At 36.6% G+C, this 15,858-nt stretch overlaps 2 protein-coding genes across 4 annotated transcripts in view; one reads left to right on the top strand and one right to left on the bottom strand.

Annotated features, from left to right (window-relative positions):
* Positions 1-3,644: 3,644 nt before the first annotated feature.
* On the bottom strand, positions 3,645-9,023 carry LOC124409756 (SET and MYND domain-containing protein 4-like). Its single transcript, XM_046887585.1, has 9 exons — positions 8,605-9,023; positions 7,990-8,134; positions 6,795-6,979; positions 5,865-6,072; positions 5,670-5,791; positions 4,970-5,341; positions 4,696-4,897; positions 4,400-4,615; positions 3,645-4,048 (listed from the first exon to the last, which is right to left on the bottom strand). The coding sequence occupies exons 1-9, from the start codon at positions 8,969-8,971 to the stop codon at positions 3,718-3,720; spliced, it is 2,148 nt and encodes a 715-aa protein (XP_046743541.1). The 5' UTR covers positions 8,972-9,023; the 3' UTR covers positions 3,645-3,717.
* Positions 9,024-12,783: 3,760 nt separating this feature from the next.
* Positions 12,784-15,858, top strand: part of LOC124409755 (growth factor receptor-bound protein 14-like) — a 288,180-nt gene continuing 285,105 nt past the window's right edge. For all 3 annotated transcript variants that reach the window (XM_046887582.1, XM_046887583.1, XM_046887581.1), the window contains exon 1: positions 12,784-12,973. The gene's annotated coding sequence lies outside the window, so the exon portion shown is untranslated. The remainder of the gene's footprint in view (positions 12,974-15,858) is intronic.

Genomic DNA, 15,858 nt, shown 5'->3' with positions numbered 1-15,858 from the left:
AACCGCCCCCCCCCCCCCCTTCCTCCCCTTCCTCTTTCTGTGATTTGAAACACACAACGTTTATTATATACTACACGGTATATAACACTGATGATGATGATGATGATGATGATGATGATGGATCGGTCAGTTACAATTAGAAGAAGAAATGATAAGTTCAAAAATTATTAATTTTAACACACGCACTTAACACTCCACACATTTATATCTACAATTATTACGAACAATGAATGTGACGATGATGAGTTGTAAATGAAGTAAAATTTTTCTTTCACTTGCGTCAAAATGCGTAGTTTTCAACTTTGCGATTGTTGCCTGAAAAGTAAACAATAAAAAAAAAAAAAAAAAAAAAAAAAAAAACTGCTAAATCATGTTTTTACAACTTTTTACAGCAATAAAAAACAAATTACGGTAATAATAATAATAATAATAATAATCATTACATCTGGTAGGTTGTACTCGAAAATGTGTAACAATTTATTACTAATCAGCGAATGCAAATGAAATTCCAGTGGTTTTTTTTTTTTTTTTTTATATATATATATATAGTTTTTTTTTTTTTTTTTCGTTTTCCCTCTATGTATACATAATAATCACTGACATCTATGCATACAAAAACTTGACACCGAAAGGCGCACGAGTTTAAAAAATAATTGTGAAAAAGAAGTATTTAGGAAAGCAAAATGGAAGAATTTACATCATGATTTTTTTCCGGATCAAACCCTTCAATTACGTATACTTGAATTTTTTTTTTCACTCTTTTATCTTCTTTTTTCCAAATTTCATTTGTTTGAAAATTTTTATTTATACATTGCGATGAAGTAATAATAATAATAAAAAAAAAAAGAAAACAAGATAAAACAATAAAATGTATCATTTCTACTGACGATTGTAAGATTGTGTGTAATTTTATATTGTTTTTTTCAATCAAGTTCTCGTACGTGTTCGTTATTCTCTACTTCAACCAATCACCAAAATAATTTCAAATAAGAGAAAGAAATGAGTTATTGGCCGGAAGAATCTTTGATAAATCAAGTATCGTCAGGATGTAATGCTTTATATTTGCCTCGCACTTTTTTTTTTTTTCTTCGTATGAAATTCATTGTCGTAGTTTAAAGTCGCCGTTTGTAAAAGTTCGATCTCGTTCGATCCGCATTGTAGAAAATCATTTCGTATTTCAGCATATGCGAATATTGTTTCATTGTCAAAACACACGCTGCTGTGTTCGCATGATAAAGAAGAGGAAATACCCCCACAAAAGATAAATATATATATATACATATGTATGTGTGTGTATATATATATATATATATATAAAAACAAAAAAAAAACAGGATACGTTTTGTGTTAGTGTCGTCGTTTGGTATATACACAGCCCGTTGAGTCCTTGTCATGTGCATAATGTCTTTGTTTGTGTATTAATAACTATTTGCGAGAAGATGAAGAAAATTGAGAAGAAGAAGAAGAAAAAGAAGATGAGAAGAATAATAATAATAAGGTGATGAAAAATGTGAGGGGAAAAAAACAGAAAATGAGAAAAAAAATGATCATTAAAAAAAAAAACCGTAATAATAATAATAATAATAATCCAAGTTAATACCTAGAGAGTGCTGGAGTTATGAAGAACCCGCGGTTACCAAAAAGCTTCGACATTAAAAACTAGGAGCGCTTCTCGCGGATTCATTGATTATAATATTTTACCTCGTAATCGATTTTTACCGATTGAATTATTATTATTATCATCATTAATATTTGAAGGCACGATTAATTGTAGGCGCTGCTAGTAGGTATATATATATGGGGTAATGAAGCTTGAAAAATATGCGTGCATAGCGAAATACAGAGAGAGAGACTTGAAAGAGTAACCGCGAGGTTCACCGAGCACCGTAGAAGTATGTAAGGGTGAAGCTTGCATGAAAGAAAAAAAAAAACAATAATAATATCTAATAATGATAATGAGACAAAAAAAATTTTTTTTTTTCTCTGGTACAATTGTATTCAACTGACTATACAAAAAAGAACAATGCATATGTTAAATGAAATTGAAGCAGAAGAAAATGAAAAACAATTGCTACAGAAGCAAAAGATACGAAACAAACATGCACAGACAGACACAGACACACACACACACATAACAATTGGGATAAGGTATAATCATGTTGATATTATCCGCTGGCATACCCATCCTACTCCTAATCCGGTGAAAAAAAGAAAGAAAATAGGTAGACAACAACATAATAATAATAATAATAATAATAATAATAACAATGTGTAAAAACAAAGAACTTAAGATCAACCTCCCACGTTACAAAACTAATTGTAATGTACACGTTTAACGATAGCGTCGTGTATTACTTTAAGTACCGAGATTATACTGGTGGAAATTTTTAATCAGCGCGCCGTGTTTGCAGTTTTGAGTTTTCTTTCGTTTTTTTTTTTCTATTTTTTACAACGCCATGATAATTTATTGCGTCAGTGATAAAGCAATAAATCTTGCCCGCGACACTTGAGTATAATAATATGACAGTAAAATCGTTGGCGATATTATTCGTATATATTTTCTACACACAAAAGGAAGAAAATTAATTCGCGAACATATTTTTGACAAGAAGAAAATTTTTTTTTTTTTCTTTTTTTCCGGCAAGTACAAGCTCATTTTTATTCTTTTCAATATATATAGCTGATTTTCAATTCTGTTAGAAATATACAGATGAATTGATGCATAAAAGAACGAAAGTCAACAACTGCAGAAACAAAGAGAATTCGTTTTAAAGACTATAAACTGATAAAGAAGATCGAAAAAAGTTTTTTGAAAAAAAAAAACCAAAAGAAAAATTGAATCGAAAAACATCTTCGTAAATTGAGTATAATATGTATGCTATATATACATATACAATATACAATGATTGCAATAATACTGCAACGGTCAATTAGTTAGATTTGAGTTTGATAACTTGAAACTTAAAACTAATGAAACGTAAATAAAAAAAATAAATAAAAAATAACAAAAAAATTTCAAAAAAATGAAAGAGAAAAAAATGTAAAACTGAGTCAAAAGCGTTCACTTTTTGAACAAAAAAATTTCTTAAATCATTTTTCTACGGAAATTGTACCGTTTTATGACAATGATGGCGATGATGATAATGATGATAAAGAATTGAAATGAATTTAAACCAACGGTCGCTGTTAATATCCGTTTGCCCATTGAATTTTGTACCGTAACATAATTATACTTCCCCTTCCCCTGAACCCTTAAAGCTAATTTCATATATGAAATTTGATTTTTTCACGAAACATGTGCATTATAAAAAATAAACAATTAAAAAAAATCGAAAAAGAAACGAAATGTTTGGAAATATTTTTCTTCACATGTCGCTTACCTCCCTCTGTTATTAAGACGCTGTGCCATCCTCATCTTCGCTTTCTCCTGTTTCCAGTTTTTAGTCCCGCTTCGGGCCCTGTACTTGCTGCCTGATAATTTTATTTTTAATCTTGTTTGTAACAAATTAAACATCGTATTGCTGTAGAATATATTATCAGGGTTCGAAGACATTGAAAAATAATTTTGGTCCTTTTCTCGAAATGATGAAACACGTTTTGCTGATCACCTTTATAGTTTTCATCTTACATGCAGTTTATATATAAAGAAAAAAAATCTCGGCAGTCGTACGTCGTTACTTTACGAACGTAGTATTATGAAAATCCTACAACAACATATTACACCTTGTTTTCCATACTCGGAGGTGTCCACGTGTTCCCGGAATCGGCCATGCACGCGGCAAGTCCGATTTGTGCGAGATGTGTGTCTCTGTGAGGTGGAAGTGCGATCTGGTGAAACTCATCGATAGCCTGCGCTAGCTCTTCGACTGCTTCGTCGGCTCGCTCAGCTTCCATGGTATCCAATCCTCTCGTATATTTTGCCTCGCATTCCCGTAAACTCTCGAGACGCTTCGCCAGGCTCACCTTCGATTGACAACCTGGACATTTTATCAGCTTGCTCGGGTCTCGTGGCTGCGCCAAACCTCTGCTGCAACCTTCCGTTGGACACCTGAAACTCCGTGTTAGGTCAAGTCAAGAATGTTCACAAAATGGTGTCGTGACTTTGCAGGCGAAAAAATTGTCTCCGCAATTTCTAACTGTATAACGATTACAAGATACAGCATCTACGCGTCTTTCGATTCTGCAGGCAACAAGTAAATCGTTGTCATTAGCATTTTGACAAATTTGAGCCTTGATCGGGAGAATTTAGAGTCCAAAGTCGCGAGGTGAGTCAATAGCCGAGTCACGGCGGCCATGATCCTCCACCGTGAACACGACAGTTTTTTGTTTCTGAACAGCGATCGAAATACGATATTCTACTTTGATACAAGTAACATCCACAAATTGTATTTTAACTTACCTCAATCGCGTGGAATCGTTTGTCAAAGTCTTGAAAGTCTGCCAGTCCTCCTTGCAAGCTGTGCACTGGCACCTGAACCAGTACCTTGATGCCAGGGCTCTCTGCCGCTCTACGAGGGTTCTCTTTGTGAAAATAGGGCCATAATTCTCAGCGACGGGTTCCCCCGGTTTCAGAGGTCGCGTAGTTCTGATAACGATATTCTTCCCGACGAAGTACCTTGTCGAAAGTTGAAATCGAAAATGATGCACAACGTTTATAGTGGATTTTATTTCAACGTTTACGTATCGCGTTCTCACCTCGTGACGGCAGGATAACAATCGTGATTGAACAGAGCGACCGAGGGATAAATAGCAACGCCTGTATAGAGCTGTTTGCTTCCTCGGAACCGGTGCTCGTTACCGAGACGCGTCTCGAATATTTCGTGAGCGTTGAACTGCAGGAATTGCAAATATCGCAAAAGCAGAGCTCCTATCGCAGTCTCTTCGTTGCTCGGTGGCTCTGCAAATTTACAAATAAATAAAGAAACAGAATACAGTGAAAACGTTTGCAATTCCCTTACGTGCAACGTACCGTTAATCTTCGATGGATTTTCGAAGAAGCCAACTCTCTGAAGACACTTGACAAGGAAAGCAGCCATCAACGATCTGTGCAAGAAGTCTTCGGCTGGTCTTTTATCCGCGTGAGTGACCAGCGAATACGTCGATCCTACGACCGCCTCAGACTTGTCAGGACCACTCGTCGTATCCTGCTCGTCCTCCGTTCCGCTAATACCGTTTTCCTTCAGCTTCTTCTTCCTCTGTCGTCTCCTGGCAGATTTACTCAGCTTCGCAGCTGTCCCCGTAGACTCTTGCATCTCCCTGTTGTACGTCTCTAAACACTTTTTCACTCCCTCTTGGGTTATCATCCGAAAGGCTACCGTGCTGAGAACGCTCATTCCAGACCCTGCAGGTATAGTGAATAGTCGAAGGTAAGGAGTAGTGTACAAATAACGTCACCATGAAATTCATCGTTTTTCACCTTCCTCCCCCCCAAGGTGACGTCACAAAATTTTCATCTACCCCCGCTCCCCTTCCCATCAATCATGAAAAAAGCATTAAAAACTTTGAACTTTAAAACTTTAATGATTTTTTGGCTGAATATTGAATTGAAATTTCGTAATGTCACGTCACATTTAGCTGTACCCCCTCCCCCTCCCCCCTCCCGAGTGGCGACGCCATTTATGCAGAACCCCTAAAAATCGAGTGAGTTTTGTCGACGACGGCAATTTCACCTATCAGCAGAGCGATGATCTTGCATTCGAATTTGTGGTAAGTAGCCATGGCTTCGTCCCGGCATTTCGTACCGCAGAAGGCGACGCTACTGCAGGTTGGACATCCGACGGGAACCCGCAACCTGCAGCTCGAAAGAACCAATCTCATTGTCAGTTTAATTTTCGCGCCAACGGAAACCGGCGCCAACTTCTCACCTTGCGAAGCAGTTCTGGCAATGGGATCCGTAGTTTTCGGGAACCAGACAGGCGGCCAGAGGAGCTTCGGTGGCCAAAGTCTCGCCGACGTGAATTTCTTCAGCGGCCACCGCGTGCCTTCCGGCCGTTGGTGTCTCCTCGATTTTCACGAGCCTTGACAGTCTCGGATACGAAGGATTCGGGCCTCCGGACAGCTGGGGAGTCCTCGCTTGCAATGATAATGTACACATGTATAGTAGGGTGATCCAATAAAAGGTCATACTTGAATTTCGAAAGTTCTTCCCCCCCAAAGAATTAAATTAGAATTAGGCCTATTAAGAGCACATCTTGCTATCGTCCTGATCATGGGCAACATTTACGGATAAATTTAAAAATCAGGATTTATAGGGGAAAAATAAATTTTACAGAAAAACAAATAATTTAAAAGTTCTCCGTATCGTGCCACGATTTTTTTAGAATTGAAAAAAAAATTACCTTAGTTCAGATGATAGAGACTATTTTTCTGTTTACAAATATGCCTGGATTTTCTTTTTCTGATCATTATAACTTCGATTAAAACACTCGCAAATGTGGTCCAGGGCCACCTCAAGGATTCGATATTGTGAGACAAAAAATTTCCTTCGTTATGTGATTATAATGACTAACAATATTCACTCAGTTTTATTACAATAGGAAAAAAAATTCATAATAAATAATACAACTATTTATAGGAATCCTCGAAAAATAGACATCTCTTCCCTAAATGTCGCAATGAAGTTCGCAATTACAAGGCTCATAAATCGCCTGCAATAACGCGACAATAACTCATCTGGGGGGCGGGGGATTTTTTTTAAAACCGTGTAAAATCTGAAGATTTTTTGCTTTTATCAAACCAACATTAATGAGTATCCATACCGCTTCCCAGTTTTCGATGGCAATATTCTTACTCACGTTCGCGTTTCGGTTCCTGGAGTTGAACCGGACTTCGAAGCGCGTCGATTTCCTTCAGTAATGTCTCTCTCTCGATCACTGCTTCCGGCCCCAAAAATCGCCCTGCGAGCTCGAGACACACCCTCGCCTTCTCCGATTCGCCGATATTTCTCTGACAGACTCCCATCTTCCGGTAAAGTTGTGATCTGCGGAAAAGAAACTGAGTTTTTCAACAACTGTGAACCACATATACTATACTTATAAGCATGGCATCGTTCTATTATTTTAGTTTGCAATTCGAAATGAATCGTTCCAGTAGTTTTCGAATTTGCTGAAAATAAGTCGCATTTGAAGAAGAATTCACTTTTGAAGTGGACCGTAGGCGAACGAATTGGATAGCAAATTCCAGAGTGACTACCCGTCTAGAAAACTCGGTACACCGCGGAATGTAAGGGAATTTTAGCAAATACTAGCAGAAATCTGATATGTAATGCTTATATATTTAGATATTCTTTCTACTATTATTACTTTCAAAATTTGAATTAGCTGTTCATATAATAATTTTTCAAGTTTTTCTTCTTTACTCTGACGATATTAATAACAACGTGACAATATGACAAGTTGAGTCATGCAAGTGGTTAAAATCAATTTATTAACTTAATTTTTCACAACAAAAAAATTCGCATTTGAGAATAGGTCAATACTAGTGATTCTAGTGTCAGGAATATTACACTATTTTACTTTTTTCTATGTCTCAATAACAGTGCAAAATTACTGTTGCTCAATTAAGGTCCTAAATGACTTACCTACACCACTTGCATTCTCAACCCCTCATATGTATGGTGTAAATGGAAATTTCATGTCTACCAGCCTTCGCAATTTCATACCTTCTGTTCCTGAACTGAATACTCAAACTCAAAGTTTATAAAAATACTGCAAAACTGTTAAGAAACATGATCGTGCTCATACCATGCCTAAACATGGAAATGAACCAGCTCGACGCCGAGCACATAGGCAATCAGAGTTACAATTACGTTGGTGGGACGGCCAATTGCAACACCGGTTGCCTATCTGCTCGGCGCCGAGCTGGTCCATTTCCACGGTTCCAAAGAGTCGCGAAGAAACTTAACTTTGTTCGGGGAACACGAAAAATGTCAAGAGAATTTTCCGGTCCAAATTAAGTGGCCAATGTGTTCAAAATTATTAGAGTACCTACCTCATAGAGTCAGGAACTCCTTCGGAAGCAGCCATCTTGCAATCCTCCAGAGCATACGAATACTTCCTCTGGGCAAGAAAAACGTCGGCTCTAGCGAGGAGGGCGAGAGCCAGGGTGAATCCCCCATCGACAGATTTATCGACCCCTGAAAATTGGAAAAATTTCACGCTAATGGCTGTGCGCAAGTAATAATATTCCGGACCGGCAAGTTTAGGGCTGATACGGATACACGAAAAAAATTTGTCGCCACAATTGGACTTGCAAGGTTTACCTAATACAAGCGGAATCGCTAATTCAGAAAACCAACATTTGCAGGATTGCAAAATCTTTTCTATAACTGTAGTAAAAATAATTTCTGTTTCTAGGTACATTCGCATACATTTTTTTATGTAAAACGGATAATCAGTTAGCGGGTACGGAGATCAAAACATGCTAGTTAAAAATAATCGATCACGACTCGATTAATCGGTAATCGATTATTTCGTAAATTTCAGTAAACGATAACTGATTATGTCGAAAAATAATCGATTATACTCGATTAATCGCGATAAAAAAATCAATTCAAACGAAAATCAATAACTTTTGGTCATGCTTAGAAATATCACTAAGCCCTACGATTTAGAGGCGCCCTAAGGACCGCTTGACTGAGGAGAAGCAAGGCCCTGTTGTGGTGTTTCTCCGCAGCGTAAAACGTGCCCTCGAGCCTCTTGGCCCGGGAAATGGCGGCGTCCTTGTCCCTGTAGAGTTCCTTGACGTGTCCGAGGGTCCCGAGGACGGTATCCCGCACCTTTGGGTCGGTGAAGACGGCCCTGATCCGGTCCTCATCGCGCTCCAGCTTCCCGAATATCTTCGCGATCCAGGTGGGACCCGCAGCCTCCGTGACAGCCTCGCTGAACTCGCGAAAAAACCCTTTGCTTCCTGACTGAAGAGTTTCCGCGGAGCATCGGACGCGGTAGAAGGGGTCCGGATCCTCTGAGGACATCGCGATCTGCCCCCTGATGATCTATAGATCATCCGGTAGCGGTAACTTACGATTAGTCTTGGCTGCATTAAATTAATCAAGTAAATTAATCAAGCTCGGGGTAAATCCCTGTGAAACCCTTTCTTGGCATGCATGTACAGGGTGACTCAATTGAAACGGCGAGAATGGGAGGAGCTCAGTGATGTTGATCAAAGTAAAGTTCGAAATCTATATGTAGGTAACCTCTGCGAATGAGAAGCAATAATGAAGATATGACAATAGAGGAAAGACGTCAGCATAAAATGTCATCAATTAGGTTCGTCTTGTCTCGTTGTCATGTCTCACTTGTTGTTATATCGTGACTTTATTTTTCATTTCCACTGAATACCCTCACATCACTAACATCACTAAGCTCCTCCCATTCTCGCTGTTTCAATCGAGTCACCCTGTATATGATACTTATTGCAACCGATTGACAAGAGTAATCAACCCTGCAGAGAATTGTTAGTCGCGTTTATACTTGTTCGTCTCACCTGAAGGAGGATATTGTTTTAAATTGTTTCGGAGCGCGATTTGCTGCAGGTAAATACCAACGAAAGCTTGTTTATTATATTATCGTTGTTCACCGACTTCTGGAGGTGGTTGTAATTCGTTCTGAATTAAAACACTCTCTCGAACACGGCCTTTCGACTCTCTTGTCGGCTGTCCCGGCCAGCAGCGTGCGATGTAATTTTAGACGATCCAAACTCTCCGGCTGATCCAGCTTTTGCGCCGGTTTGAATATCTATTTTCGAATTCACTTACGGACGCCATACCTCCAGAGACATCTTTTGTCCGACAGAATTTACCGCTCGCGGATCTACGGAGCCCGATCGAGAGTCGGTAAAGAAGTTCTCGTTGGGCGTTGAAAATCGTTGCAAAACTTTTCGGAGATAAATACTCGATTCGACTCCTTTTTTTCTTTCAATTTTCAAAGACGCAGGCTAAGTTGGTAAAACAAATTGAGCTTGTAACCACTTTCGACGAACTAATGAGAAATTTTTTTATTATCAGATCATTGGTGGCTCAAAATAATATGTATAAAAAATGAGAGAAACTCGCGTATGGAAACAGCATTATACACGGAGAGAAATAAATTGTTGAATCAGAAAGAAATTATTAGAAGTTATTATTAACTAATTGAAAAATTGTTCTGTTGAGTAAATTATTATTCAATACAAATACGAGGATGTACAGTCAATGAAATGTTTAGTTTAACAACCTGTCTTATCTAGTCAACATGAAAATCATTTTGTTAATCTGAATATCCTACTTTTCGATTCAACAAATGTTTCATCAATTCAAGATCATATTCTGAAGGTTTCGAAGAATCTCAGTCAACAGAACTGAATATTTAGTTGAAGAATTCACAGCCAGGTACAACCAACTGAACATTCAATTCAGTTCAACGCTTCAATAATTTATTGAAAACTCATTTGTTGACAGTAATCTCACAAAAATGTTTGTATAAACAAATGCTCAGCCCCGGTGAAAATTTCTGCTACTACACGAATTTTTACAGAAATTTATACATATCGTATTATTTCTCAAAAAATTGTAAATATCTATACATAGTTTTTCGTAAAGAATTGTTAATTTTTTATAAAAATTGTAGTCTTTTGTAAATCATCAGTATTTCAACAATTTGAAAGCATCGGCGAAATAGCCGATAAACTGGTTCAGTGAACGAATGAAATGCTCCCGATAAACAAAATATTTATTCGACATAAATATTTCGTTTATGTATCTGGTCCAACACGCTGAAAACTTGGAATACATTATCTATATATTTTCCTGGTTGCTTCGCACGTTGAACTATTGTGAATTTTTTTTTTTCGACCAATGAAATGTTCGAAAGTAGCTAAATTTACTAACCTATTCTTGATTGTTTATAGATTCATTGAACCGTTTACATGGAAACTGTTTTTTTGTTCTTTCGACTGATACGTACATCGTTGATTTGATAAAACTAAATATTGTTTGGAACTATCAAATTTTCAAAAAAGGTTCAAACAACTCGATTGGTTGATTTGACTTGTTAAAATTTGCTATGTTAATTACGTTATATTTATTTTCATAAAATAATAATTCAAGCAATAATTCTTTCGCCAACTAAATAGATTCGGTTGATTTAACAACTTTTTTTCTCTCTGTATACGATTGTTGATAAATTTCTGAACTTAAAGTGTCTTTAATGAAATGAAAATGCATGTTTTTATGTAGCGAAGCATTTCTTCGAAGCGTATTTCCATTTCAATAAAAACGTTTCATTTTTGTGTTTAAACACTTGCATAATGTTTTATACGATTTCCTCACGTTTCAACGTATTTCGAGCCGCCGAAATTAAAAATTCTTCGTTCCGGAGCCCCGATTCGTCCCTGAAAAATACAGCCACAGAATTCATGATAAAAACGAATATACATATGTATGTACTATTAATACAGAGATTGCAGAAGGTTTCGAAATATGTCGCAACACACACGAATGAAGGATTATTCGATATAAACTCGAAAGATTTACAAGCACTTCAGAGATTGCATAAAAGCTTTAGAATTGTTATCAAATTTAGATCAAAGGATTACGCAAAGGAATCTCCAATCGTTTTACGATCCTTTTCTCGATTTTAATAAAACTTGACGATATTTTGTCTCGACTTAATGAATATTACATGCGTTATTCATAAGGTCTTCATTTGATACAAGTAAATTTTTTTAGGCTGAATGCATATTAACGATAAAGCTATAAGAGGAGATCAATGTCGGCTGATAAATATTACTCACTGCATCTAATATTACTGATAAAAATTCTATATCCATGCTAAAAGTTATTTCGAATCGGTTATGAAAATTTTTAATCGGCTTATACATATTTTTGTAGGAAATTAAACGATCTACAAAAAAGGTTTGATATGATTTTTCACCAAGTCGACTCGTTTAAAAGTTGTTCAAGGTTAAAGTTCAACCTCAAATGGTATACGATAATTTTCACAATTTTTTGATGTTTTATCACGAAACAATGGCTCAAAAACATAGAACATATTATTTTTCATGAAGTTCGTTTAGTGTTCTTTGCTAAAACATCAAAATTTTTACGAAATAGTAATAATCTGATTTTCCCTTTCAAAACATCAAACTGAACATGAACTTCACAAAAAATATGATTGTTTTATGTTTTTGAGCTTTTATGTTTTCGAGGTTGAACTTTAACTTTGAATAACTTTTAAACGAGTCGACTTGGCGAAAAATCACATCAGACCTTTTTTGTAGATCGTTTAATTTCCTACAAGAATATATATTGATGTCTACCACACGCCAATCTGTTAAAACGCAACAACATTCCAAATAATAAAAAAAAAATTTCCCGTCTTATTTAAATGGGAAATCAAAAATCACGATGAGGCACCTCTTAATATTAATATTTAGAGCTCAAACTTTACCAGAATTAGTTTCTCATCATCTTGAACAATACTTTCACGCTAACTAAAGAAAAAAAAATGTATATATATTTTTTTGTTGGCCAAATGGTCGTGCGATTTATTGGAAACAAATAAAGTTTAATTGGAGAAGGTCAGAATTATGGGATCGTTGTGGAGAGGTAAATATACGAAATGAACAGCTATTGTTTCGAAACAGATTAGAACGCGTTAGGATATCACGCCGGGTTTAAGGATCACAGGTGGATTAAGAGACGAACAACTCGTTTTTGTGTTATATTATTATCGTGCGGGTACTTTTACACAATAACCGAAGAAGGATGGGACGACAGCGTCGTTCTCGAGGCGCGAAAATCTAACCAAGACCAACGACAGTTCCAGGTTCGCAGGACAACAAGTAGGTCCAGGATTAACGTCCAACTGCCGACACCTACGGTTGGAGCCTTCGAAATTTCGTGCAGTGCTGTGTTCTCTTTCTGCAATTCAATTTGTCGAGAAGTTCCAAAAAGCGGAACCCCGAGTCTAAACGTGCCGATTTTAGCAAAGTGAAGGTAAATTACTTCTTTACATACTTTAGCAGAGAAATAAGATATAATTCGACAGAGTTAAAAATTTCATTTTAATGGTAATATATAGATATAGCAAAGAAAATTCTTTGCAACAGGCAAAATTCTTGCTCTCTCTTTATTTCAATATCGATATTTGATCATCCGGTGAGTGATTTTTCAACTTCCCGTCCTTTTTTTTTTTTTTTTTTTTTGAAGACCAAAATGGGTGAAGAAAGTTATTCGGTATAATTCACACTGTTCGATGCATGTGATATACGTGTCTTAATGAAATTGAACTATTAGTATAGGTATGATTTTATTTTGTGCATGTAAATACGAAAATAGATAAATTTTCTTCAAGTAAGAACGACGGCGATAATTCACTGATCGTGTGATGTCGAGTAATTGAGATTGCGCAGAGGAAATTTAAATGAAATTTTAGAAAGGCTGAAGATATTTCAAACTACCATAGATATTATGCGGTAGATAATTCAATGAATCTGCAATAGAAATGTGAATTTGTCTACGATATAACGGGCGCTTGAAACTTTCCCTGTGAAGAATATAAAAATTGATAATTTTGCCGGAAAAAACCGAAAAATTTTTTATTGACACCTGATATTATTTGTACCTGTAACGAGAATACAATTTTCTCGGTTTTTGATTAATGCCTGTATGACAATTAACTCGTGTTATAAAATTTATTCGCATAATATAATGGAGAAAAATTTACTCGGATCGGACCGTTCTGTTTCCGTTTTTTTTTTCTTGACGTTCGTTATTTATCGGTATAGAGTGTAATATCGGTACTATTATCCCTTTACAATGCGTCATCTGGTAGAAAAAAATTAAAATAATGCAACCAGGGAGAGACCTGAGCATGTTTTTCCGCGTTTAGATGATAAAACAAGTACAATACTGATTACGTTTCATCAATTTATGTTATACAAGTAATTCGAAATCCCAAGAATCACGATTTGCCTGAATTGAAATTAAAAACTTAGGTTATGTGGCGATAAAATGGCGCCGACAACCGGGCTCTGACGTCACGATGACGTCTCTCATAAACTGAGGAAAACATCGACCTCCCACGTACGGGACTCCCACGACGTTTTCGCGAATGACTGGTGCTTTTCTTATGCACGTATCGATCATGAAGGAACAATAGAGAAAAGACAGGCTGGCGCTGGGTCTTCGTCATGCTCTTGTCCGTGATCCTGAGAATAATAAATATTTACGTTTTTGCCATGTGCTCCTGATCCCTGTCGGCTCACCACATAACCGTCAAATCTTGTGAAACTTTTATCGCATGTATCGAATATAACCAGCAACAGGAAACTGGTTTGATCTCACTCGCACGTGAAATAAAATTCTCGGAAATTGCGCACGCGCCAAGTGTGTAAAATTTAGAATCCCAGGCGCGCGCATGCGCCGGAATCATTTTACCGCACTGTTCAGAAATTTCTCACTTTTCGCACGCTCCGGATGTTTCGAAAATCGGTACTTTCCAGCCGTGTGTTTCAAATACATTAAAAAAAAACAAAACTAATAAACAAATAGAACATTTCCTTCGATTCAACGAATATTCGTCTTTCAACTGTATAAAAAAAAAAATTAAAAAAAAAAGCGGTAAGCAGAGATTCGTTCGAATCGATTCAACCGCTCTTCTCTGACATCGGTGGGCAGAATCGAGTGTTCGATAGGCCGCGGCGTTTCGCGCATCGTAGGTATCGAATCGCGTCGTTTTCTCAAACGACACACCCACACAGAGACGCCATTCGCTGTTTTACACCACCTACCCAGTCGGCTTTTCAGTAGACGTCGCGGCGCAAGGCGGCGTGGACGGAGGCTCGAGCAGTTCGCGTCGCGATTTCGAGCCGCCCGCCTCGCCGCGTGCCGATGACCACGTGTTTCCGCCTTCGATTTTTTATCACCGAAAAAACGGACACGTGCGTGACGAAGACGAAGACGACGTCTGCTCCTCCTACTCATATATATAAGGCCTCTTTCATATAAGATTAATTAATTTGTGAAATGTGTGTCTTTTTTCGTTTTAGTTCATTTATAAAAATTGATAATTTTTTTCAGTTTTATCTTGTATGCGTGTATATTATTACCGGTTTTTGATACTTATCCGCGTGTGCAGTGAATAAAATGTGCCAGTTTTTACTACACCTTCATCATAGATCCGATAATTTGATAATACAGTACCGGTTCAAACTGTGATATTCGTGATTTAAATAATTCCCTAATTTGTGTATACATCCATATGCATATATGTGTATACGTGATCATCACGCATGCCTAATGGTTGGTAATAATACCTGTTATATTACTGAAACTTCTTAATACGCCTTCTTATTTTTTCTCATCTGAGATCAGGCTCGTTATTATAGATCTTAGATCTCGGTTGTCTTATTTTTTTCTTACTTATTCTATTCCAGATGGTTGAGTCAGAAAATTTACTTAAAAAATTATTCCCTGCAAATTTGACACTATTTTTTTTTTTATATCACTAGCGATGAAAATTTTTTCTACATCATAGATATTCCAATCTTTTTTATATTAACGTATGGAAAAAATATAAAAAAATATAAACAGCATTTTCACGTAACATTTTTTAACATCGATTCATACTTCGATTTCATTGCATACATACGTAATTTAAACGCGGTTGAAAAGTACATTAACTTTTCATAGAGGTAACGTTACATTTTCGTAATGAAAAAAAGGCTGATAAGTCCTCAGATATAATTCCGACCTGCTGAATTACTTCCGATATGTCTATTGATTGATAATAAATTCGCAGACGATATTCGCAATGTTTCCCTTAATTTTTAGACTATAAAATTTTAATATATTTATGTCGAATTATTAATATAAATATT

The sequence above is a fragment of the Diprion similis genome, chromosome 8 (assembly GCF_021155765.1).
Source record: "Diprion similis isolate iyDipSimi1 chromosome 8, iyDipSimi1.1, whole genome shotgun sequence".
NCBI classification, from domain to species: Eukaryota; Metazoa; Arthropoda; class Insecta; order Hymenoptera; family Diprionidae; genus Diprion; species Diprion similis.
This window is presented reverse-complemented; position numbering and strand designations above follow the sequence as displayed.